This window comes from Xiphias gladius, chromosome 1 (genome assembly GCF_016859285.1).
Source record: "Xiphias gladius isolate SHS-SW01 ecotype Sanya breed wild chromosome 1, ASM1685928v1, whole genome shotgun sequence".
Lineage (NCBI taxonomy): Eukaryota > Metazoa > Chordata > Actinopteri > Istiophoriformes > Xiphiidae > Xiphias > Xiphias gladius.
The window spans coordinates 16,378,694-16,405,239 of NC_053400.1; the positions used below are offsets into that span (position 1 = coordinate 16,378,694).

Here is a 26,546-nt window from a genome sequence, read left to right on the forward strand (position 1 = left end):
TTTTGTAAAATTTAAAAGCTCAATTTCCAGTGTGTATGCATGAAAAATTAGGATATCTGAACATGTACAACTGAGTAACAATTACACGTATTCAAAGCTTTTATAAAGATTAAAAACATTTTTTTTTCTATACACTATTGACCTTTTCCTTTCTGTCACATATTCATCATCATTTCTGACTATTCTGACTCATCTGTTTTCTGAAATATAGCCCACTTTCAAAATGCATTTCAATCTGGATGAGGCAACAACATAAAGGAAAGAGATGAGAAAAAGTGAAAAAAATAGTTCAGAAGCTACTAAAACAGGCTTGGTAAGGTTGTATCTTTGATTTTTACTTTTGCATTACTTTGGGTGAAGGGCTTTACATATCAAAAGTTGAGAAAAGCTTTTTTTAATTATTCTATATATTGGAGGCATTTCTTTTTCTCAATGACATGTTTACAAAAGACATAACTGTATAGATTTATGATTAATAAACAGATGAATGCACAGATTAATTGACTGTTTACTCAAAATGTAAAAATAGTAAATCATGCGCTCTGAATTTTTTCAGCTTGGTGATAGTATTGTTTTGCTAAAAGCAACTCACATAAACTGCATGGCTTTGGAGCAAAGCCACACCACACAAAAGGATAATTATTTATTAGTAGAGGAGAGGGGGACAGGGACGTGTGTGTGTGTGTGTGTGTGTGTGTGTGTGTGTGTGTGTGTGTGTGTGTGTGTGTGCGTGTGTGCGCGTGTGTGCATGCGTGTGTGTGTGCGTGTGTGTGTGTGTGTGTTTGTGTGTGCATGAGCACTTAAGAGATAGGGGTTTTGACCTTAACTCAAGCTTAACTCAATGTGGAACTACACAGGAATGCAGTAACTTGAAATATGCCTGTAAATTCGGGACAGCTGCTGTGGATCTTTTAACATTTTAATATTTGTCAGATCAGCACTTGGGTTACTCCTTTGCTTTAAAGTTTGAAACAGTGACAATGTGTTGCAAATCAGATCTTCTTTTAGAATAAATATAAAGTGCTACATTCAGTGTAGCATAACAGTAAGTTATAGTTGACCTGTGATGAGACCACAATACTCTTGAAATCTTGGTACCACAGGTTGCACTTATCACTGTCTTTACTTTACAGCTTTATGGGAAGGAGTAAGAAGTCTCAAGCTGTGTTTGAATTTCAAATTATTCTCTTAACCCCTGAATTAATGGCCGAATGGACACCTTTACAATTTAGACCAATACATGGTGGATAATGATAAATTATTCACAAGTGAATTAGTTTTACAAAGTGATTAAATTAATTTTATGATATCATACATTCATTTCAAGAGGGTATTAAAACTCACTGCAAATCTGAGATTGTAGACCAAGGACGATGCTGTGAGGTGATGAGTTTTAGCCACTTCCTCTCATCACCATCTGGAATATTAGTCTAGGTTTCCAGTGAATGTAAGTGACCCCTAATTCAACTTAAAAAGAAGTAGTAGCTGGGTGGGGGAGGGTCACTTGAAATGGGCAAGGGGAAGCAAATAGGATACAAAAGAGAGATAGAGAAGTCTAAAATCACTGTAAGAATGATGAAATCAGCTGCCAAACCGCTGAGGTAGCACAAACAGAGGCTAATGATGTCTTTTCCTTCATTATTGCCCAATTTCACTGATCTATCCTTCAATATCTCTTAAAACCTGTTTTGGTGACTTTCCTGTTTTAAATTCAGTTCAAGGGGTACTTGCTGCAGCTCTCCAGATACTGCAATGTTTTGTGTACTGATTACAGTGTGATTGTGTGGTCAGGCTACTGGTGCAGAACTTGACCAGCGGTAACTGCAGCTTGCTAAAAGGTCGAGGATAAAACCTCGTTCTCAATTACTCAATGTGTCATTCTGAAAGTATCCCATAAACATAATTGAGGGTCAGGTTATGCTTGAACAGAACTAGTTTGTACGACGTGTTGTCAGCTGTGAACGTCGAATTGTCCATTTCAGAAAGTTACAGAAATTGTTGGGCACAACACCCCCAATCCAACATTGAAAAGGTGTGAGTGTGTGTGTGTGCTATTTGGTAATTGGACAAACACTTCTGAAGCACGCTGGTAGTTTAAACCTTTTAGAACTACAATAAAACATAATTTTCCTGGTTTTGCAAAACAAGGAAATCCTGTATATGACAATCTTATGATCCAAGTGTATCTGATGACATCCATTATAACAGTCATAACCTCTAAAAGCTAAACAGAGATTCATCTAAATGGTTTGTGGTCATGGAGAAGATGAAACGCTCTCTGACTTACTTTATTCTGGGAAATAAACGACTGCAAAGGCAGACCCGTATCCCTGGGGAACACACAGACATTCAGAGGAAGTCCATGTAGCTGAATTCAAAATAGTAGCACAGAAAATTAATTTCTCCCAGAACAATTTGAAAACCCATCTGTAGTCCACCCACTACAAACAAACAGAAACGTTTAAATAATGTACTACATGTACAAAAGGTTGTGGCACAATTAAAAGTATCTTGCCAAAAATCAGAGAGAGTGAAAGAGTATGCATTGCCTCTGAGCCAAGGCAAATGCTGGCCGTGCCTTCCCTAGTGGAGTCTTGAGCAGGGATGCATCAAAGGTGACGGGGCCAGGAGAAAACAACCTTTTCAGCCCCTATGACGGATGGCAGTCCCCAAATACACCCATTCTTCAGCTCAATCTCTGGTTAACTCAGGGTTTAAAACAACATCACTGTGCAGAGAAAGGGAAATGGTCAATACTGCCTCTGACCCCTAACAAGAAACACACTAAAATATAGCCCTCTACAGAATGATGAGTAAGAGGGAATTTGAGAAGGGTTTGTTCCATGCAGAGAGACACATGATAAACTGTCCAGATATGTGACTTGGCAGGACACATGAAAAAGAAATTACTTTTTCCATTTTAATAATCACCTCTTTTCATGCTACTGCATCTGAAGATGGACAGTTTATTAAGCCACTTCTTTTTAAACCAAGAGCACTAGTGATTTAAAATGACATGATTTATTTACATTTTTAAAACATTAGTAATCAGTAGTAAAATGGCTATGATTATGATCATCAAAACAGCCTGGGGGAGTGGACTGCCAAAGAGCAACAGGTGTTATTTTGATGTGCTGACAGTGGCATGAAAAAGGCCAAGTCCTTCACTTCTCTGTGAATGCATGGAAACAAACTGATAACAAACACAACAGCATGAGTGTTATAATGTTTCATCATTTCCCCCCCATCGGGATGTGGCCTCTAGGAAATGGTTACTGTTTAAAACAAAACTCAGGCGGAATAATATACCTCTTTCTTCCCTAAATTCTTTCACAGAACACTGTTTGGGATTTGTGACAGCCAGGCTTCTGCTCTTTGAGTTAATAAAATCTGACCACACTTGTTATCATCACACACTGGTTTAAACATTTAATCATACATTTGGAAACATTTATACCATACCTACAATTTCACTTTCATACATTGTTGCTCTTCCCTATGACCCACATAGAGAAGAAAAATCGCCAGTTTTGAATTCCCTCTCATATCAGTTCTGAGCGCTCTTCAAAGTTTTGCATATCAGACCGGAGATAAGAAGCAGAGAAGAAGGATCTGTGGGAGAACGGGCATTTCCATGGCTCAATTGTCAGACACAACACTAGTCCAGTGATGTTTCACACACCAGCTCTCCTTCATGTTAATATGACCTTTCCCCTCTATCACAAAACCCGAGATTCCCCTATCTCCCATATTCATCCTGGATGCTCCTGGATCAAATGCAAGAGGAAATATTTTAAACCGAGGAATACAAACACAGATCAAAGTAAAGAACGGCGGCATATAGATAGTTATTGAAGGAAAAGGCTGTAGAAACTCAAAATCTTTGTTATTCTCAACAAATCCCATGAAAAGAACAAAACCAGTCATGTGTAAGTCCATCTCTCATTATATTTTGACTTGCTTATCAGTGGCTCTCAGCAACAAGCCAGTTGTTTCCTTCTGAAGATATGTTTAAAAAAAACCAGATCATGAATATATACTTTCTATTTTTTTTTTTTTTTTTTTTTAAAAAGCAAAATAATTTTAATTTTAGAAAAACATTCCTAAAACAGGAGTAAATTGGGACTATTCCAGCTGCTGATTAATACACTTTTGTGTATTTATGGCAGCAGGATGGTGTATGTAGGACTGACTCAAAATAAACTAGATTGTCCATATTTATCATAACATGTCATGTTTATCTTAACATGTCACCCAATGCAACAGTGTGGCCTAAATGATGGATCTTTAGTAGTTTTTGGACAACAATTTTAATTATGCAGCACAGAGGAATAAGCTCTAACAGGTTTTGGCCACACAGGCAGTACTTGTTAGTAGGATCGATTTTTTTTAAATTAGATTTGTTGACAATAAGAAAAATACAGAAAATTAAGCATGCAATTATTTTTGAAAGAGCACAATTGCAGGACATTTGGCAATTTGTGCTTCCACCAATCCACTTGTCAGCTGTTGGTTACATGCTGCATTCACACAATGTCGGCAGAATGGGAGAAAAGGAAACACACCTGAAATTTCGAATGTTCACGCATTATTCCAAGATGGTTCGCCCCACTGCCGACCCTGTAGCCACACAAGATCAATAGCCTAAATTAGCTACTTTTGTTGTGGTACACACTTGTAGGAGTTCATTACCAAGTGAAACCAGATACCAATCAGGTATGCCTCCAATAAAATTGGCTTAATCGATTGGTTTAGTGTTACTACTATTTTATTTTGATGTAACTGCCAACAGTGGTGCTTTTGCAACCGTCCTGCAAACAGTTTGTTGACATTGGCGTAGTTTTTATCTCAGAGTAAAAGATATCACTGGTGACAGAAATTCCGAATATCTCAAACTCTGAATTTCAAGTTGGAGGCCAACGTCAACAGTTTTACCCACTCAACTGCTTGTTTTTACGGTTTAAACTAAGACGTGACCACGGCGAAAGATTCTATTGACATACCACGATATTCGTCCATTAGTGTCTAAAAATAAAAAAATAAGGTTGATGTTGTTCGTTTGAAAATCTGCATAAACTATAACATTTAAATCAGAGCTATCAATTGTTCCACTATACTGTACATGGGTAATGTTAAAATTGTCCTGTTGAATTTTGGAGAATAACCTACTGTATGTCTCATCCCAGCAGGTGCCCATGTGTCAGGGTCAAGGTCAGCCATTATCAGTTCTTTACAGTAAACCACAGCTTCTTCCCTGCTGTCACACCCTAGCAGCTGTGGCTGTGGCGTGAGCAGTCATCAGAAAACATTTCAGATATCTCTAGCGGTCACTGTATGTTGTCATACTCTTGAGTCTCATTCTGAGGCTAGACAAGCAAATGTTTACTGGATGACTATGTATGTGCACAATGATGGGAAAATATCCAAGTTACCACAGACAGAGCAGAGTGTGACTGTAACCTTTTAACTTTAGGGAAATGCCACATTACTGCAACTTTCTCAGTCCCAGTGAGAGAATGTGCTTACGCTTTTGTATTAGAAATAATATAGTTGAAATAAAAAGTTGAAAATAATTTGCTTGATTTGCAAAATTGTTTCCATGCTATACTTCTTTAAGGTAGTTATAATTTTTTACAGTAAAGTAAAATATTGTTTGAAATAGTTCCTGTCAAACAAAGTATATCTTTTTTGAGAAGAATGACATCAACCCTGTTTTTTTTTTTTCATCTATTAATGAGAAAGTTTTAACGGTTTTCTGTTTTCAGTCTTCAGCATTCTGCTTATCAGAACTGATGAAGTGGTCTAAATGGTATCTCAAAGGCAAAGGTGGACACAGTTTAACACGCCTCTAATTAGTATTTCTGAGATGAGGCATCTATAGCTTCAAGCCAAATATTGTGCAACATATCCCAAATGGAAATTAATTTGATTCTTTGTTTGACCATTCCTTTTAAAATTTCATAGCTCCTCTAAGCCTACGAGTGTGTGTAATATAAACACTCTCTGATGACAAGAGACCACTCAATCATTAAGAAGCTCCAGTCCTGCAGTGACTCAATCGATCCAGTTGGAACATCAGAATTCCTGGAAGACTGTAATTTTTTTTTTCTTTTTTTTTTTTTTTTTTTGCTGCTGCTGCTGCCGCTGCCATTAGGTTGAAACAGAGCACACACATTCCACATAGGGGGATTAACGACCTCAGATAGCTCAACACCACAAATGCAAACTCACTTTGATTGATTGCTGCAGTCTTTGGTGTGATATGAAGCCAGTCATTAAGTGATATGTCAAGATAACAGTGGTATTTCACGTATCAACCTTTTCCTTCTGGTCATGTGTGAGTTTTCGCTGCAGATGGCCCGCACAGTTCAGCCGAGGGATGTCTTGGAGGTATGTAAAGGAACAATAAAAATTCTAATTGACTGGTCAAAAGGAATTGTACATTAGTTTCGCTAAGTTGGAGATGTATCAAACTGTAAACGTGCTGTGTGATTGATCATCTGGTGGTTGAGGAGATAAGGGATCAAGGGGATGAAACAGCTATCACAATAGAACACAGGCAATCAGTGAGACGTGCACATGCCCATGGCAGGGGGATAGGGCGTTTTTCTCTATGCACACGGAAAGTGCTTTGGTGTTTTCAAAGCTGCATAAATTAACTTGTGGCCATTCACATCAAAATACACTGGCAGCTACACAGCCACTACACATCTCATAGCTAATTAAGCTGTTATGACTAACCACTTAGAAAACATTTGTGAATTTTTACAACCAGCAGACACAGAGCAACATAACCATTCGTTTGGAGTCATGTTTCTGGTCACCTGACAAATGTGAGAGCAATATTCACTCCCCATTTAGCTCTGGCTTGGCCTCCACCAAGTCCTGAGTCAGACCCAACCATACAGTAAATCTGAAAGCCATAAAAAAAATACCTACCTAACAAAGAGGCTAAAAAGGTGAAAGAGCAATTTTGTTTTGAAGCATGCACCCTAATTTTAGCACAATACTGCATAATACGTTATCTAAGCGTTATTTAGGGCTGCAACTTTGCAAACTTTATCATTATCATTTAATCGGCCGATTATTTTCAAATTAATTAATTAATTAACTAATTTCTCTATAAAATGTCAGAATGTACTAAAGAAAATGCCCATCGCAAGCTCCCAAAACCCAGGGTTATGCCATCAAAATCTTTGTTTGGCAACAGAAGATATTCTTTATTCACTATCACATATGACAAACAAAAGCAGCAAAATTCTTGCAACTGGGAATCTGGAACAGAAAAATTACTTTCTCATCAGTTAATTGATTATTAAAAAAACTGCTTTTCTGTGGCTTGACTAATCAATGAATCAGGCATCCTTTATGGCTCTGAGGTTATTTTTTGGCAGTGAAAAATATTGAGGAAAAATTAGGGAAAAAATTACATTGGGACAATGGTAAGTGCACAGCAGAGAGGGGATTGTAAGGTCAAGAAGAATGACAGCAGCTGCTCCTTTTTAACATGATGTAACAACTGTCTTACAAGTTAGCACTGCTATTAGCATGTACTAGCTTGTATGAATAATTGTTTATTAGCTCACCCGCCCAAATCTAAATATAGGCGAGAAGTCAGATGAGATAATAAAGTACAAATAATTAACAGAAGACAAGCAGCCTGTGCTGTGAAACTTCTTTTTAACTATTTAATGTCATGTACAGTAAAATATTCAAAATAACTGAAAAACAGCTGTGGACAATAAATGTCCATCAGAAGGGCCCCATCGGATTATGCATTCCTTGAACAACTGTTGACTGGGCTCACCTCTTTTTAAGATTTTGGCTTCGTTTGTTTTTTTTTTTCTTGTATTTGTGTCTACGTGTGAGGGGAGGGTGTCTCAGCTTATAAGTAATTAACAAGCCATTTGCTCCACCTAGGGAAGTAGTGAAGTTACTCACGCGTTGCAGCCTGACAAGGTCACTGGCTGATAGATGAGCCTGAGCAAGGGGATTTTGTGAAGGCAGGCAGAACTGTGGGAACCAGACTATTAGTGGGTGGAAGGTAGGCAGCCATGTTGGATGATGACCATCAGACTGGTTTACATGGATACTCACCATTTGGCTGCCTGACAGGGGAAAAGCGGACACCTGGGCTCAACTTACTCTTAACACACAGTCATTTATCTTTGAGGAGGCTGAGCAGGCAATTTGCCAGCAATTTAGGAACACTGTGTGCTTTTTTGAAACACAAGCAAATAATTTTTTTGCATAAACTTTAGTAGCCTAATATAGAGGTAGGAAAAATATAGAGTTAGACGAATACTGAGGTGAGAACGCACACAATCACCCACACAATAAATACTCAGCTGCCAGTTTATTAGGTAGACATTGCAAGAACTAATGCAGTGTGATAGAACAGGCCTGCAGTAAATCCTCCTTCAAGGTTATAATGTTGAGTTTTGTTGTTTTTGTTGAAACTGTACGGTCTTTTTGGAGGATGTACTTTGCTGTGATGTTGAACTCTATTGCTTTACAGAGAGAAGTATTTCTGTTATTTAGCCTACCCTTATTGATATGAATGGGGTGGACAAAATACAAGACACACTTCTCAATATAATGCAATACAGTTGAACCAAGCCATAAACTAAATCCTCTAAAACGACCATTCAGTTGAATCAACACTTCCCTTAAACTGTTTCAACAACAGCTGAACATTATAACTTTCATGGACAGAGGATTTATTTCAGGACTGTTGTAGTAGACTGCATTAGTTTTAGCTAGGTGTACCTAATAAACTGGTAACTGAGTGTATGTCCCTATAAACATAAGGTCAATCCATAGTATATTAACATTTCACTAAAAGAAACAAAATAAAGCCGCTCGTTTTTCAGCTTGTCTCGGTCTTTTTTTTCTTTGAGAATTTATCCAATTCTGTTTTGAAATGGTCTCCTTAGACAGTAATTAAAACATTTTCATTTCTCATGAATTTATGGAAAATATTACTGAAGTGAAGTTAAAACAAATTGCCTCCCATTTGCAAGGCGTGATGGTATTTACTCATAATAAAACATTTTCAATACTCTGTGGACGGGATGTAACATAGAAAATGACATTTTGATGTGAATAATCATCTGGCAATATCCGTAATGATTTCACAACCTCAAGGGAACTCGTGACTTCAAGAAGAATACTATCTGACAAAAACAGAAAGACCAATACTCTTCCACTGAATTCTGCAAACATACAACAACACAAAACACCCACTCAGACATCAGTGCAAGTTACATGGGAAATGTCTGTTGCTAGATTATGTATCCTATGAAGACTACATTGCCAGGTTAGATTTAGAATGATGTTAAACAGACTAAATCCTAGTTTAATAAATGTACCAGGTACAGTCTCCTTGGAGTTAAATGGTTTTCTGGAGTGCAATATCCATGTTATTCTCAGGACATTCTGCCATGAATATTATAAAGGCTACCAGGCATCATAACACACTGTGGCATTTTAAAGACCTTTTAAAGAAGACAAAAACAATGTCTCATATGCACCTGGGGCTTCAAAGCCTCCAAAACTCTTATTCTGGACTTGAAATACACCAGGCACTTGACAACAGCTGTTAATCAGATAATGAAAGCCTCAGAGTTACACAAGCACACTTGTGGAGAAGCAGCTATAAATTCTTTGCCATGACAGCATACGAGGGTGGGATTTGGTACCAGGCACTTGCCTTCCCAACAGAATGACGCATCACACTACCACTATGGTGAAAGACTCCACCGGCTAGTTCCCCTCTGCACACAATTTTAAGGCGTTTATCCTTTGAATGCAACAGAGCTCAGTTCCCTAACTGTAACTGCTAAGAGAAATACATGAAATACAGACCCCTCAACGAATTATGACATGGCACGATGTGTCTCCATGTTTTAGGAATTCCCCAAAAATACACAGTTTTGTGATAGATGAACTGTGAGCTGCAGTACAGCTTGGAAATGGAAAACACTCCACGGTGTCTCCAGCCGGTTTCAACACCTCAGATGTTAGTAACCTGACTCCATAGTTTTAGGGTGAACTCCTGCTCCACTTACCCTCTTCACCTCACTCACCTCACTCACCTCAATCACCGTGTGACCTGCCATGGTAACAATACACAGGATCCCACTTGGCACAGAGGCCCAACACGCGCACCCACAGGTCAGCCGGTGTATGATGGAAGAGTGCTGCCCTATGACACTGACAGGGTTTTCCGAGTTGGAAAGTTCTGGGCCTGCTTTGGTGGTCCGCACAGATGAACTGAAGCTCAATCACATAACCTCTCCTTGGGATCAGGTTCCCCTGTGTAGGCCCTAACTCTCATCCAAGACATCTAGGGTTAGGAGAGGAGGAGACTGATGTCTGGATGAGAAAGAATGAAAGATTAGGATATGTTGCTGGAAGTCCGGGTGACTAAAAAATATTAGGAGGCTGTCTGATCTCTGAAGGAAGGGTTCGCACAAGCTGAAGCCGTGCAGCACTACAGGGATATTCATTTGATATTCATTGAACCTATATAATTCATGTGTATAATAGTGGTACATATTTTTTATATTACTCATAGATCTTAAAACTAACAATACAAGGAGAGGGGCTGTGGCTAGTTACTGTGGCTTTAACAACTTGACCCGGAACAGTTTCGCAGTTACACCGGCACTCTTCCCTTTTCTTTTCCGCTCAGGTCTAAGCGGTGGTGGGAGCGTGGATTTCATTATCTAGGCTCACAAACTCGCCAAAAATGAGCGTCCCAGCATTTATCGACATTACGGAAGAAGACCAGGTACGACCCGCGTCTTTGAAAAAGTCAATTGACATAGTTCCGCCTGCGGATGAGTTGATAAATGGAAACTAGCCAACGGGATAACGTAGCATGCTAGCCAGCTAAAACGCTAACCGTTCTTAGCTGCTGACAGGTACATGCTGATTGTTAGCTACATGCTGATTATGTGACATGTGGAATCAAATAATGTTTTTTTTTTACATGGTTTAACTTAACATTTAGATTTTATGCATGTAAATTAGTTGAGAGTTGTTGCCAATAGCGGCCTTAAGCTCAATGTATTTACGGCTAACGCTGTCACAAATGATGTAACGTCAGGGTAGCTCAGAATGCTAACTGCTTAGCCCGACATCTAAATAAACAGACGGGGGAAAAAAATAGTAGTTAATTACGGCTGAAACCTTTACCTATCAGTAAGATATAATCCAAGATCCTCCCCTATAGCTGGCGGCAGCAAATATTCTTGACGTTCAAAACAGAAAGACATGAGACATAGCTATTATATCTATATTTTTATATTATCGACACATTGTCATACACACACACACACACACACACACACATATAGATGAGATTGGTATTTATCTACTTTTATTTATCCACTAAAACTAATTATTTTACTGTCTACAGGCTTCAGAGCTGAGAGCCTACATCAAATCCAAAGGAGCTGATATCTCAGAAGAGAACTCAGAAGGTGGACTTCATGTAGATCTAGCTCAGATCATTGAGGCGTGTGACGTCTGCCTCAAAGACGATGATAAAGGTAGTTGATGATGAAGAACACCCCTTTTTCTCACCCACGATTACTTATTTATATATTGGACAATGACAAGCAATAGACCTTTTTCATTAGGATATATATTTAACTTGTGTTACCAGTAAATGTGCAGGTGTAATTAACAACATTTTATATGGTTCACTTGTATTAAGTGTCCCAGTGCATTATTCCAGTGATCCAGCATGCACAATGCCAGCCCTGGAACTGGCACACCTCAATGAAATTCAGTTATTATTGATGTGATTAATTACACCTGCTGTGACATGTCAAATGTGCCATGAATAAAGCCTAATAATGTTGAATGCAGCTGACTCTGCAACTACTCCTGGATGGATAAAAATGTATCATTACTTATGTCCCCCTCTCTGCATCTATCTGCAGATGTAGAGAGTGTGATGAACAGCATCGTGTCACTGCTGTTGATCCTGGAGACAGAGAAGCAGGAGGCTCTCATTGAAAGTCTTTGTGAGAAACTGGTGAAGTTTCGTGAAGGAGAGAGACCCTCTCTCAGGATGCAGCTGTGAGTCTATGTGCATCACTTTTTTCCCTTAACTCTTTCACAGCAACACCTCCACTTACTGTTGTTTCTGAAATTTTGGGGAAAAAAAGAACACCCTCCATATGGAAACTAATTAGGTCACTGTTTTGATTTTATACAATATTAGGATTGTTAATGTAGTGGCAGTTTACCATTGTTTGGATGCCAGAAGGAACTTAAAAAAGAAGCAAAGTATTTACCTTCAATTCAAAACAAACAGCATGTGTCAAGAAAACATATAACTGTATAAAGAAAAAATAAAATCTTTGTACAAACGTATGACTACCTATTTCATTCTGTGGTGTTACAGGCTGAGCAACCTGTTCCACGGCATGGATGAGAACACTCCAGTGAGGTATACTGTCTTCTGTAGCCTCATCAAGGTGGCAGCAACTTGCAATGCCATCTCCTTCATCCCCACTGACCTTGATCAGGTATATCTTTTCACCACGATCAACTGGAATAACTGACCGTAAAAATTGTCAGTTTCATAGTGTATGTCTTTGGCTGCGGAGACAGTTAAATGATGAAAAAAGTTGTTTATCAAGTGGTTCAAATGTCCACAGGCTGCATTTTTTTTCTCTGCAGCTGATTTTTGATACCTGTTTGTGACCCTGATCAGGTGCGCAAGTGGATTATTGACTGGAACCTGAACACAGAGAAGAAGCACACACTCTTGAGGCTGGTGTATGAAGCATTGGTTGACTGCAAAAAAAGGTAAATACATCAAGGGTCAGATGTGTGAAATGCATGTTTTGGTGTGCACAGAACTAGAAATTAGAGTATACTTTTTATGTTAAAAATTGTATAAACTCCTGCATGAATAATTTTTTGCTGTTGCACATATACATATTTCTATGTGTAACTCTTTTGGAGGTCTCAGACCTGTGGCAGCTGAAAGAATGGAGTCCAAGTAAAATTTTGCCCAAATTTTGTCTTTATATTATTTTCCAGTGAGGTGTGTACACATGATGTAATGCATGTATAGAAGTGCAGATATTTTCAGGGCTCGTTTTGTTATTCTCGATAGACATTTAGGCATTGGATAAGTGTTTATTAAAAAAATAATATACGTTCTTTAGATTATACATACATACCTCTGGGCCCTAGATTCTATGTGAGTTTGTGTGTTATCTTTTGAGTAAATTATCTCAGAAAAAAAAAGAAAAGTTTTCAACATTGTATTTACTCATTTCATAGTGAGCCTGCAGCAAAAGTGATGGTTGAGCTGCTGGGAAGTTACACAGAAGACAATGCTTCACAAGCACGGGTTGATGCCCACAGGTAAACTTGGAGAATTTGTCATTAAGCCTCAATATACTGTACGTCCCCCATACTTACTTCCATCTGTGTGCGTTATATATAGATGTATCGTCCGTGCCCTCAAAGACCCCAACACCTTCCTGTTTGACCACCTGCTCACCCTGAAACCTGTTCGCTTCCTGGAGGGAGAACTCATCCATGACGTGAGTACTGAAGGACGTGTAATGCTTTACAGGGACATGTATATAAAAGAGATTAATGCCATTCTCAGGTTCTTGCTACAAACATCCACCATAGTAACTAGATTCCAATCAATTTAGCGCTTGAAAAATGTCTTAATGCCTTCCATGGCCCACAAAGCACATCCAAAAAACATTGTTTCTCAAAGCAAATTTTCCATTACTCATTGTGACAACCCTGTCAATCTTGTACGTGTAGAATGCCAACTTGCGTCATGTGATTAGTATGGTAACACACAGTTGTGTGAAGGCCTCCTGAGTTTTAGATGCATTTCTGATATGTAGTGACAGTGACAGCTAAGGCACAGCCCAGTATCAAATCGATGACCACTTAAAAAGTTTGAATGGTGAGCAGCAGGAATGTTTGTACATTACCAGCTGAACCGGTTGAGACAATGGAAAAATATTTTTGTCTCGGGTGTTTGCACAATCTCTTAGAGTTTTGAGAGGTCAATAGAGTGGCAGTTCCAAAGGTATTAATACTGTAGCCCAATGTACATCATGGACAAACCAGTGAGCAGAAAGCCAGAGTGATGTGCATTCCATTTGTTGACATGATTATAATAATAACTGTCAGCCTGAATGAATTCAAAGATGATCTAATTGTGATCATACCGTCTTATAATTGCATTTCTCCCTCTTCTTCCTCTGCCTTTTCAGCTATTAACCATCTTTGTGAGCGCAAAACTAGCAGCATATGTAAAATTTTACCAGAGTAACAAAGACTTCATTGATTCTCTGGGTAAGTAGCTGCAGCTTGAGATATTAGCTGCACAATTCTACACACTCATACATATGCATACCGTGTTTAAAAGTACAGTACGCAGTTTGATAATTGAGAAAAAAATTTACATGTTCTATAAAAGTTCGATTATCCTAAAACCTCAGTGTACATGTAGTCGGTTAGTGATAGAATGTATCTCTGTTCCTTAACATATTTATAAATCAGTATTGATGTATTATAACTCAATCTGCTTTATAAGCAACCTGTTTAGTGATATGATGCTGCTACTTTAAGGGGGTACTTTTTTTTAAAGTAGTTTAGAGTATTTTAAATCTTTTCCCACTTTTGCCACTGTAAGATCAGCCTTACTATAATTTTATACAGTTTAAACATACTGCTGATGGTGTGGTTGTGACGGGGTGTTTGGGGAAAATGGCAAAATCTCTAACAGGAAAAATAATCTTGGGATCTAAATATAATGGCAAATTTGATTTCCAGGCAAGTTATTCTGCATATATATGAGAAAATAAAAATAAAAAATTCGTATTCATACTGAGCCAATGTACAGTGCTCTGTTTACACAGTACGGGAATGTGTGTGTGTCAGCAGTGTGTCTCTTTCTCACTACTAAAGGCTTAGGTGTAATTAAAAGCAAGTGTAGGATGGATTCTCAAAACAGACAGTGTAGAGTGATGTTTGTGTTAATGTGTAGATTCCCTGACTGCTTGCTCCTAAATGTAGAAACAATTATAACAGGGAAACTCCCAGAGTCAAGAGTAATCGACTGTGACTGCTCTGTGCTTAATGATTCCTGTGTGCTGTTCTCCAGGCCTGTCTCACGAGCAAAACATGGCCAAGATGCGTCTGCTCACATTCATGGGCATGGCAGTGGAATTCAAGGAGATCTCGTTCGACACCATGCAACAGGAGCTGCAGATCGGAGCCGATGACGTTGAAGCCTTTGTCATTGACGGTACAAGCTCTACACCTAAAATAAATCTTTGCTGTCCACCCTTATTAAGCACACTGTTAGTTTCTTGCAACAACAAGCAGTGAAAGAGAGAGAGAAGCGATTCAACAGTGGCCTGACTTTTTTCTGTCATTGATTTACTGCCATCTTCTACCAAAACAATATGTTTCCCTTCTTAAAAAAAAAAAAAAAGAATGCAGTGGTGATGATGGGACATAAATAGGATTTTACAAACTGCAGTGAAATACGGCATAAAAGCAAGACTAGCACTTTTAGTGTTTTGTGACTGGGATTAGCTTCCTCTCCAATTTCATTTTCCAAGTGCAGTCTCTTAAAGCACGCACGTGTCAGTTGAGCTTTTAGTGCTTTCTGTCAGCGCTTTTGCCGTCTCTTAATTCCCTTCCTGTCTGCTTTTTTTCTTCTTAGCTGTTCGGACCAAGATGGTGTACTGCAAAATTGACCAGACACAGCGAAAAGTTGTTGTGAGGTAAGTACCTCCATTGAACCCCCATACATGGCTTAACGTTGTTACATTTTGAATAATTAAAGCTCTATGTTACATGTGATCAAATTTATAGAACTGGTACCAGTCCAGTTTTAAAGTACTTTGCCTTGATAGAAACTGTCCTGATACTATTGGTTTCACCACTACCACGCCCACATTGTTGATAAAAGTACAGAGTGTCTTTATTTGCTAATGCAGTCTATACTATGTTAAGCATAAGGCATCATTACCTTGAATGCATTTCTTTAACATTGTCATTTTGCATTGTTTGTGACTGATTCATCATTTGTTAAATTTAAATTTAGGACTACTTTGTACTACTTCTCACTGGTATTTAAAAGTAAAAGTTAAAAGTGAAACTTAACTGAGAAAGCTGAAATTCTGTTGATGTAAAAACAACTTCAGGTTTACATTAAAGATGCCTTTTTCTCATTATGTGAGGTCTTCTCTTTTATCTTCTTAATTTGACTTGAAGGCTTTGATATGATATGAGGTTTTAATACAGAATATGGAATATAGGGCAACGTCATGGCTATTTTCATAGTTTCATTTACTGTAGCTCTTTTGTTTCTCCTAGGATGCGGGACATGACCTTGACCATGACCTGCATTTATTTTGTCAGTTTAACATTCTTACTTCTCTGTTTCCATTCCATCAGCCACAGCACGCACCGCACTTTTGGCAAGCAGCAGTGGCAGCAGCTGTACGACAGCCTCAGCTCCTGGAAGGCCAACCTAGCAGCCGTTAAGACCAGTCTGCAAGCCCTGTCACCTTCTGCTTAATTCCACCTAAACCCAACTGTCTAGACTCTGTTTCTTCTTTCCAGATTTCCAGACTGAACTGATCAGTTTTTATATTCATTCAATAAAAGAACAGTGGAGGTCAGCTGTGATTGCTTTTTTTCTTGTTGAATTAACATAGCAAGTCAAATTTGATGGATAATTTGAAATTTTGAGAAGCAGCCAGAAGCTTTGCTGTCCAATTAATGGATAATACATATACTGTGTTATCAGTCATTTCAGACAACTACCCCTCTCGTTACCTTATCATCTTTTCAGAATGCCATTCACTGACTTAATGGGGACTCGTTCTCAAGCAGCTCACATCATCTGCTTTTAGTTAAAGGACAGCACGTCGGTATTAGATGAGCTGTGAGAAATAGCCTAAAACGAGAGGGTCACTTGTCTGGGAACACATGAGAAGTGACAATGGCAATGTGAACTTAAGATGACCCTGTCTGCTGAGGTCAGAGCTTTATTACTGTAACATCAACACTTACAGCTTGTGGTGTAGCCTGATTCACTGCCATTACAAATGTTAAACTGTCCACTGGGTCACAGATAGTGTTCAACTGCAGTCAGCATGACTCATTCTTTATGTGTCAGAAAAGTGGAAAAACAAGGACTTCTAAATTTCAGTTTTTAAGTTTCCCCTCCCCTTTGCCTATTGATGTTAAGTAAAGTGCCATTTATCCTGCACAGAAATCTGTTCTCAGGCACCGGTCCAGGGCTTTAGGATGTGAACTCCTAATGATATACGGCCCAGGCATTAGGTGTAAAAGGGGTCTGTTGGAGTTCCCTCCCTCTGGGGCTGTGATGAAATCAGCACAAACTGACAAAGTGCAGACTACTGACAATGCACTCTTTGAATTCCCATCCCCCACCCCAAATCCGCAGCTCACCCATTTTTTTCTGACTAAAGAAGCTACAGTTCAACCTCTATACCTTTTTTTTTTTTTTTTGTTGGTGCCGGGCCACTCCTTACTCTATACTGAGTATTTTTATTATCTGAACACTGCAGCCCTGCTACTAAAATGTTTTTACTCAGATTAATTGGGCACTAGAGGTATACTTTTATTGCAGTGTGTTTTCTTTCCTCTCAGACTAGAGGTCTGCTGAGGCTCACCGCTCACTTCTGTCCAGTTGTCCACGGGGAGCAGCATCTCCCAGCTCTTATCAGAGGGTTTAAATCACAGAACACATTCTCAGGAGTATAACCTCATCACAGCCACCTGCAAGGTGGAGGGCAGAGCAGATAGAAACCAACGTGACCAAGGCTTAATAGAATGTTTGCAAAGCTTTATATCTTAGTTCCCATCTCTCAGCATATGCTCCTCTTCTCGGCAAGCAATTGCTTTGCAACTACTTTTCTCATCCTGGACAGTAATTCCTCTCTCTTCTTGTCTCTAATTTGTCTCACTGGCTTTAAGTAACTGTTTTGTTGATGGTCCATCATGTGAGATGTCCCAGGCGTAAATAATGTGTGCTGAGGTGGGTTTATCTGGTGCAAACGCCATGACCCCCTCTTATCATAGTTAGATAGAGGTTTTTCTGCATTGTTCGGTGATGAAAAGCCAATGAGTTGATATTCCATTTGGAAAACATTGTTTAAGATTTAACCAGTCATCCCCATCTTTTTGGCCTGTAAACCCTCAGAAAAAGAGTACAATTCAAGACTTTTACTTGAAATGGAATATTTTTATATCGTGGAAAACGATGCTAGGTACTGGTACTTTTACTGAAAGGATTGGTTCACAGTTTTTACAGGCTGTCTTAAAACAATAGTCTGGTGCTAATATGGACACCGAAACAGAGGTTATACTTGCTGTAATCATTCCTCCTATTCATACTGGCCGTTAAGGGAACTCTTTCTAATGCTCTTCCAATGTAAGTGGTGGTTGACACAATTCACAGTCCTCTTTCTGTGCATTTCTGTGCAGTTACATTCCAAAGTTTATCAGTTGTCTGAGTTACACAAATAAAGTAGAGACAGTCCTGGTTGAAATAATTGGTACCCCTGAATTTGAAGTACAGTATTTAGAATATCTTAAGAAATAATTGCAAATTAACCAATTTTGTATAATCAAAATATTTTAATAAAATGTTCAAGGTTACCAAAAAACACCAAAAAAATGCTTTGATATAGTGAAATAACAAATACAGAGATAAATTGTACGGTTGACACGATGATTTGCATCCTTTTGATGAATTTAAATTAATTCCTCAAACAAAATAAAAAACAAAACTCACCTGAACTTAGTTTTCAGTGTTCACATGACCTGAATTAACCAATGAGTGATGGTTTTCCTGTATAAAAATGAGCTGATTGTTTCCAGTTTCTTTTTTCACAATGGTGAACACCATCTGAGTTTGTGTGTTAGTTGTCTGATAGCATCAGAAATGCTATCATCAAATAACATAATTCCAAAAGCTACATGGCAATCGCCAAAGATTCTGAAATTCATGTTTCAACAGTTCGTAATGATAAAGAAGTTTCACAGTCATAAAACTGTTAAGTTGCTTCCAGGGCGTGACGCTGAGAAGAAACTCAGTGAGAGAAGTCTCCAAAGGTTGATGCTGATTGTGGAAAAAACACCATGCAAGACATCTGAATAACTTCAGGCTGACCTGGAACAACCTGGGGGTTTCAGCCTGTATCATATGCATCACACTAAAGCATGTAGGGCTCCAGGGGCAAAGGCCAAGGAGGACACCACTACTGAAAGAAAGGCACAAAAAGGCAAAACTGATGTTTGCAAAAACTTTCATAGATAAACGTCAGGCTTTCTGGGATAATGTTCTATTGACAGTTGAAACCAAAGTAGAGCTCTTTGGGAATGCAGAGGATCAGTTTGTTTATAGGTGACAAAATGAAGCCCACAAGGAAAAGAACACCCCACTTACACTAAAACATGGTGGAAGTTCTGTCAAGCTGTGGGGCTGCTTTGTGCCTCTGTTACTGGAGGCACTGAATGTATCAAATTAATGATGAAATCATAAGATCACCAAGCCATTTTAGAGCGAAATGTGTTACCCAGTGTCAGAAAACTAGATTTGAGGCAAAGGTCTTGGGTCTTTCAGCAGGATAGTGACCCAAAGCACACATCCAGCAGCACAAAAGAATGGTTGAAAAGGAAAAGATGGACTGTTTTAAACTGGCCAGCAAAGACTCCTGACCTCAATCCCATTGACAACCTTTGCAGAGAACTGAAATCTGCCATTGCAAAAAGGTCTCCTGCAAACTTAAAAAGGCTTGAATGCATAGTAATGGAAGAGTGGAAGAAACTACCAGCAGACAGGTGCTAGAAGCTTCTAGATGGCTACAAGAAACATTTAGAGACTGTCATTGTTGCCAAAGGTTCTGCAACCAAATAATAGTGAAGGATGGCGATAGTTATCTCTGGGGTACATTTTGTGTTTGTATTATTTCACAATTATGCAAGTTTTGTTTTTTTATTTTCTCTTGTTCAGTAACCTTGGACATTTTATTAAAATATTTTGATTATACAAAATTGGTTGATTTGCATTTATTTCTGAAGATATTCTAAGTTTTGTACTTAAAATTCAGGGGTGCCAATAATTTCAATTAAGACTCTATCTTCAAAAGTTACAGTCTTTTTAGTATAAAATTCCCCCCGCAGTCTATGGAAACACATATGGGGAATTTTATAAAAAAAATCTGGACCTTTGGAAGAAGCATCGTATTAGCTATGTTTAAACTTTACAATGCATTTTTACACAGACTGATGACTGTGGATTTTCCACCGGAAGTGCATTAAGAATTAATGCTCTTAATTAATAACCAATTAATGACCAGTCTGAACAGGAGGAACGATTGCAGCAAGCAAAAACCATTTCAATGTTCATATGGGCCCCTAACTATTGTTTTAAGGCAGACATGAAAAATTGTGAACCTTAAGTAAAGAATCTGAATACTTCTTCCACCACTGGTCACTATTCACTGTATTTGAGCACAAGCCTCACTGTGTTAGCTCATTTAGTATAAATTCCCCAGCAGTAAAACACTATTAATCATTATAACTTCAATATTACAGGATATGGTGTAAGGTGGCAGTATCATCTGACATCACACACTACATAAAGTCTGGAATTTCTCATTTTCTTCACCCCTTTTTCTTCATATCAACATTCCTCTGGGTAAATCTAAGAGTCTGACAGTATCCAGAGACGTAGCCAAGTACAAGAGAGGGGCTCTCACTGCCCTTCAATTAGCACCATCCAGAAGTCAGCAAGATAATGTTCAATTGCATCCTATCTCTGCTTTACATAAACACTGACCAAGAGGCCCAGAGTCTCTGAGACAGATATGTCTATTTACATGTAGAGTGTGAAACATAAACACTATTATGGAGGATGGTTTGCTAAGCAGAACGGGAAACTTTATCTTCACTGTGTTGCTGCATGTTTTTCTGTTTGGGGTGTCTGTAAAGTCGAGATAGTCACCATTCTTTGCAGGGGAAAAAGCCAAAGTAAGTGTATTTTATCACAGATGCCACTTTTCTGTCAAAATGACTCTGTGGCCCGTTACACAACCTTTTCCCATACAAGGCCTGTACATACCCGTGTAGTCACCAGCTCCCAAGCTACTGAGAGATCTTATGAGACAAGGTTTAGTGCTTTTGAAAGACTCCTACTGCAAAGATCCCAAAAGATAGCTTTGTGTTACAACAGTAATTTGCGCCCTAACCATTAGAAGTGAAGATACAACATTGCAAACATGAAACAGACACTGAGACGAAAGCAGTTCAGATGTTAAAAATATGACATTTGTCCGTTTAAAAAGTCACGATGACCCTTTAAATCCCAGTATATTAGTTGGCAAGATCAACCAAAGGTTACATGACAAACCACAAGTCCTGAGAGCATGATGTCAGTGTCTAAAATGCAAGAAATGTATGTCATCAACATTAAATGGGACTAGGGACCTACTACATATACCACATGGTAGCCTCTTTAAAAGTTAGTGTTGAAATGTTTTTATTTTTTAGTATCACACAAACACTACACCATTAAGCTCATACAATGCATACAACGATATATTTTGAGAGCTAGTATGTTAAAAGGCCTTGAGCAGTCTTAATATATTAACAATATTTTTTTCTAGAACTGATTTGTTCTTTTAGGACAAATTAATATTTCCTCCTTGGCTTTACATTTCAGCTATCCCCTGCTATTTTTCAAATCAAAATGTCTTTTGTCAACAATTAGATAAGCTTAAAAATATGCATCAAGAGCCAGTCGGTAAGTGCTGCTTAAGTATGATCTAAAGTAAAGGCCTACAAATGATTTGGCAGTGGGAGGAGTGCAGCTGTGGTATCTGACTCAGAGTCCGAAGTCTGATGATGCATGTGTGAACCTTTTTAATACTCGGGTGTGAAAAGAGTCGCCGGAAAGCGATTTCACTTTTCCCGGTGTCAGTTTGCCATCTAGCGACCGCTTTTATTGACACGCCTTATCGTGTTATCCAGGTAAAGGTGATCGATTGGTTGAGTCTGCGCAGGTAGTTTAGGAAGAGCTGAGGCCACATCTGCTGGGAGTAAACAAAGCCCCCCCCCTCCCTTTTTTTCTTTTTCTTTTTCTTTTTCTTTTTAGCCCACCTGAACTATCTTTACTGACTTGGGGACGGCTTCCTTCTTAGTTTGCCAACAAATCATGAGCCGCGTTAAACTTTTCCCGAGGAGCTTGGGCACACACAACAGTTGCTTGTGACTGTCGCTGGACGTTTCCTGATTCACCTTCTCGGCGTCGAGGCGAGGACACGTACCCGCCCGCTCCCGTCGATAGGTTTCTTTTCGACGGTGCTGAACGCTTTCCCCCCCACCCCCCCCACACCACCCCACTGTGTGCCTCTCTTCGTCATACGTAGCGTAGGATGGAAGCACCTTCGGCCGTTTGGTTAAAGTCAAGTGTGCGTACAGCAGTTTGAAGAAGCTGGTGGTGACACTCTGCCCTCCGTGCTGCCAATTAATGCCCCACCCGCTGTCCGCGCGCAGGTGCACGCATCACCATGTTGTTTCATCTGTTCCTGCTCCTTCAGCTGCTGCCCCGTGGGGACCTGGCCTGCACCAGGAGTCTACGGTCCGAACATGAACAGGACCACGAGGGTGAGACGCACCACTGATGAATACCCAATCGACCCACTTAATACAACCCGGGCCTTATTGCTCTCCCCGCTAACCATCCCGTCTGTTTGTCCGCGCTCCCAGTGTTTGTAGACGAGGGGGACGCAAACTCGTTCCTGGGTCGCCATCTGTTGTTCAACCGCTTCGACTTTGAGATTTTCGTTCCTGGGAATCTGGAAAGGGAGTGTTATGAAGAAGTGTGCAATTACGAGGAGGCGAGGGAGGTCTTCGAAAACACCCCGGTCACAGTTAAGTGATGCTGTTCAGTGGGCTGCTCAGCCGGGTCATTTAATGAGCACAAAGAGAGAGAGAGAGAGGCCCCACAGCAGGGTTCACCGTACTGATCATGTTTTCTTTTGCAGGACGCTTTTTGGAAGAAGTACACCGCAGGTAAGAGTCGTAGAGAGAGTGAGAGAGGAATACCTCCGTTCTTTACATGGATCATTTTTAATTTATGTCATCAAGCATAATGAGATGAGTAGAGAGAGAGTGTGTGTGTGTGTGTGTGTGTGTGTGTGTGTGTGTGTGTGTGTGTGAGAACACTTCTGCCTTACCTTTACCAAAGACAGCTATGGTGCTCTCAAAACCTGTTTCACCACTTGCTCAGCAATATTATGTAGCTTTTGAAAATCATTGCTTGGTCTACAACTCAAAGAGTTGCTCAGATTCCAGCTGTGGGTCACACGGTATCTTTCATTTGTTTTGTTTTCTGGACTGAATTTGGTTTTGATCCACTCATTGTGGTGCTATAACTGGAAATAACCGGTCTATACTCCAGATCTTCTTTGAAGCCAAATATATAGTATCAGATGAAAAAGAGGAACAATCATGTAATATTCAGATGGCTACTTTTTATTACGTAGTACAACTCATTGACATTGTCAGACGAGCTCGGCGCTGTCCTGTTACGCTCTGTGGTTTGTCATGTTTCACAGATAAGGACAAGCGCCCCACACGGGTCGATGTGACGTCTCTTTTGGTGGGACTGATTGCTGCCGGAGTGGCCATTGTTATCTTTGGCCTCCTGGTCTGGTATTTCTGTCAAGGCAAATGCAAGGATGACCTCAGCCGTGCAAGGTGAGCGAGAGGACATTTATTACTACTAATGACAGCTACATTATCCCTCCACACTTTTTACAAAAATACAACCATCTCTTAGCTACAGTATGTCTAAGGCTATAGACACTAGTACAACTGTTTTGCGCTATAAACCCCAGTACTTGAATAAACCGACAACCGGAACTTTTTTTTTTTTTTTTTTGCTTCTTATATAGTAAAACACAAACTGTTTAGACAATTTCATATGCTGACAACTGCAACTCAAATTTTACATAATAATGTGATGCTGCTCTAGTCTAGTTCTTATAGTCAACTACTTAGGGTTAGAACTGACAGTTACTTTTGATCGATTAATCTGCAGATTGTTTCGTGAATTAATCATTTGTCTATAAAATGAAAATAGTGGAAAATGTCAGTTTCCCAAAGTCGGACTTGGAATAATCAGATTGCTTGATATTCAGGTTACAATCACACATGATAAAGAAACGTATCAAAAAAGTTTTCGGACCAGTGAATGTTCTGGGTTTTTGCTTATAAATGGACTCTAATTGATTAGTCAGTTATCAAATAGTAGTTGCTGGTTAATTTTCTATGAATTGACTAATCAGTTGATGGATTAAGTGTGTCAGCTGTTCTAACAATATGTTACTGCTTCTTGTCACACCATGTACTGCTCATGTAGCACTGGGGAGCCTAAAAATGCATTTTATTGAGTACAGTTGTACGAAAAGTTGACTTTCACTTTAACCTCAATACTTGGAGGAATGAAGTAGGTCACAGTTGAAAGACATAATATATATAAGTCTATACTGTATTTCTCTCACAGTTCCATTCGGGGCCGCCCGAGGAGGAGTAATGCTTCCCTAATAATGCGACGGCTAGAGGAGGTGTCCTTGCAACCTGTGCTCCCACCTGCATCACCACCCCATATGGAGGAAGTAAACCCCCCCGGGCTGCCTTCCTACGAGCAGGCACTGGCAAAAAGTGGACAGCATGACGCCCCACCTCCTCCCTATCCTGGGTATTTGCATCTGCATTTGTGTTTGCAGTTCTGTGATAACTCACTTTTCAGTGCAGTCACAGACAGGTAATTCATGCATATTTTTATAACATCTTTTCTGCTCTTTGGTTTTAGCTCACGGCCTGGAAGTATTCGGCGGTAGTACCTTCAGGAATCAGAAGCAGACAATAAAACTAGAATTCCCACTCTGCTGCTCTGCTTAACATTTTACAACATTTTTTTTTCATCACCACAAGATTTAAAACAGTGCCTTATGCCTTCTGTTTATCTCTCTGATTAAGCTCTCTTTTTCCACTCATACATTTTTGATCTTTTCTGGTCTGTTGGTGTATCTTTTCCTTGCCATATAATCTTGTCAATGTTTCAGTCTCCCTTCTTGGCCTGCTAGTACCAAAACATATTTTTTGTGGTAGTCTCTATTTTCTCAGCTGTGATTATGTTATGTAATATAACCCTGACCCTATGCTGAATAAGCTTTATAATACATTTTACCCAGTATGCTGCTTTAAATCAAAATGAAAATGAAGAATCAGTAATGTGTTGGACACAAGCTTTAGGTTGGCGGAATATTTATTCTCTTAAGGAACAGTTGTTTATAGTAGCACAATCTGTATAGTAGGGTTAAGTGTAAGACTATGATTATGTTTCATTACACAATAAGTATTAATGGTAATCACAGAGAGACGGAAGGATGTGTGTTGTCATACAGCTTCCTGTCTCTTTAAGAAGGAAAATTATACCAACAAAACAGCTTTTAATGACATGATGGTTAATTTTTCCATAAAGGAAATACTTCTAACGAAGTGCGTTTGATGTACTGGTCTACCACCTTGCTTTGTTAAGATTCACTTTGTACTTTCAGCTGTGCATCAACATTTTTTAATGTGCTGATTTTGTTGCTGCTTTTTAAAGTTATAGTGTGTCAGAAAATGTATGTTTGAGTCTCCAAATAATGAGCATGCTCTACTAATATGTGAAGCCATTTTTACTTTCTGTATCTGCATTGTGGTTCATTATTATGTATTATAAATCGATGGAGGCAGAAGCTCTTCATAGGCAGTTTTACAACATTTTGGATTTACACAGGACATTTTACAGTTGTACAAGAAAATTATAGCTGTGGTGAATACAATAGTTAAAAATATTTTAGCTGTATGATGCAGCTGAGCAGTTTATCCAACATGCGTGAGACAAAGCAACTCGCTTAACCGTGGTTCAAATGAGCATCTCATTTTCACTGGATAATGCAGAAATACAAGATTTAACAAGTTATGTCTGTAAATGACCTCTACCAAAGTTTTATAATGACATGAGAATTTACTGAGGGCTAGTTTGTTGAGGCTGATCTGAAGCATAACTACTTGAAATGAAAATCTTTTACATCATGTTTTAAATAAAAAGGATATTTTAATTACTTTATGCGTCATCTGCCAACTGTGTGTGAGATTGCGAATGTGTATGCAAGTTGGTAAGAGCCATTCAGGTGGATCTGTACTCATTTTGAAATTTAGTGTGAATATTATCATCAGCAACGTTAGATGAAACATGATATATTCTTCAACTGTAAAAGAAATGTGCAAACTGGAACACTGCAGTTAATACCAGCTCAGAAGTGTAATGATTTTAGACCAAAACCACCATCTTGTGTCACTGTTCTACCATGTATGAAACGTGACTAATGGACAGGGTCATATCAGATTTTAACACATCTGTTGTACTCTGTAAAATATGT

At 39.0% G+C, this 26,546-nt stretch overlaps 2 protein-coding genes across 2 annotated transcripts; both read left to right on the forward strand.

Annotated features, from left to right (window-relative positions):
- The first annotated feature begins 10,634 nt into the window (after positions 1–10,634).
- On the forward strand, positions 10,635–16,697 carry eif3m (eukaryotic translation initiation factor 3, subunit M). The gene is made up of 11 exons (XM_040139387.1): positions 10,635–10,795; positions 11,426–11,558; positions 11,955–12,093; positions 12,422–12,545; positions 12,734–12,828; positions 13,312–13,395; positions 13,478–13,577; positions 14,274–14,355; positions 15,167–15,310; positions 15,734–15,794; positions 16,471–16,697. The coding sequence occupies exons 1-11, from the start codon at positions 10,754–10,756 to the stop codon at positions 16,592–16,594; spliced, it is 1,128 nt and encodes a 375-aa protein (XP_039995321.1). The 5' UTR covers positions 10,635–10,753; the 3' UTR covers positions 16,595–16,697.
- Positions 16,698–22,077: 5,380 nt separating this feature from the next.
- On the forward strand, positions 22,078–26,229 carry prrg4 (proline rich Gla (G-carboxyglutamic acid) 4 (transmembrane)). The gene is made up of 6 exons (XM_040125128.1): positions 22,078–22,716; positions 22,819–22,982; positions 23,097–23,124; positions 23,670–23,811; positions 24,620–24,814; positions 24,929–26,229. The coding sequence occupies exons 1-6, from the start codon at positions 22,620–22,622 to the stop codon at positions 24,954–24,956; spliced, it is 654 nt and encodes a 217-aa protein (XP_039981062.1). The 5' UTR covers positions 22,078–22,619; the 3' UTR covers positions 24,957–26,229.
- Positions 26,230–26,546: the final 317 nt, after the last annotated feature.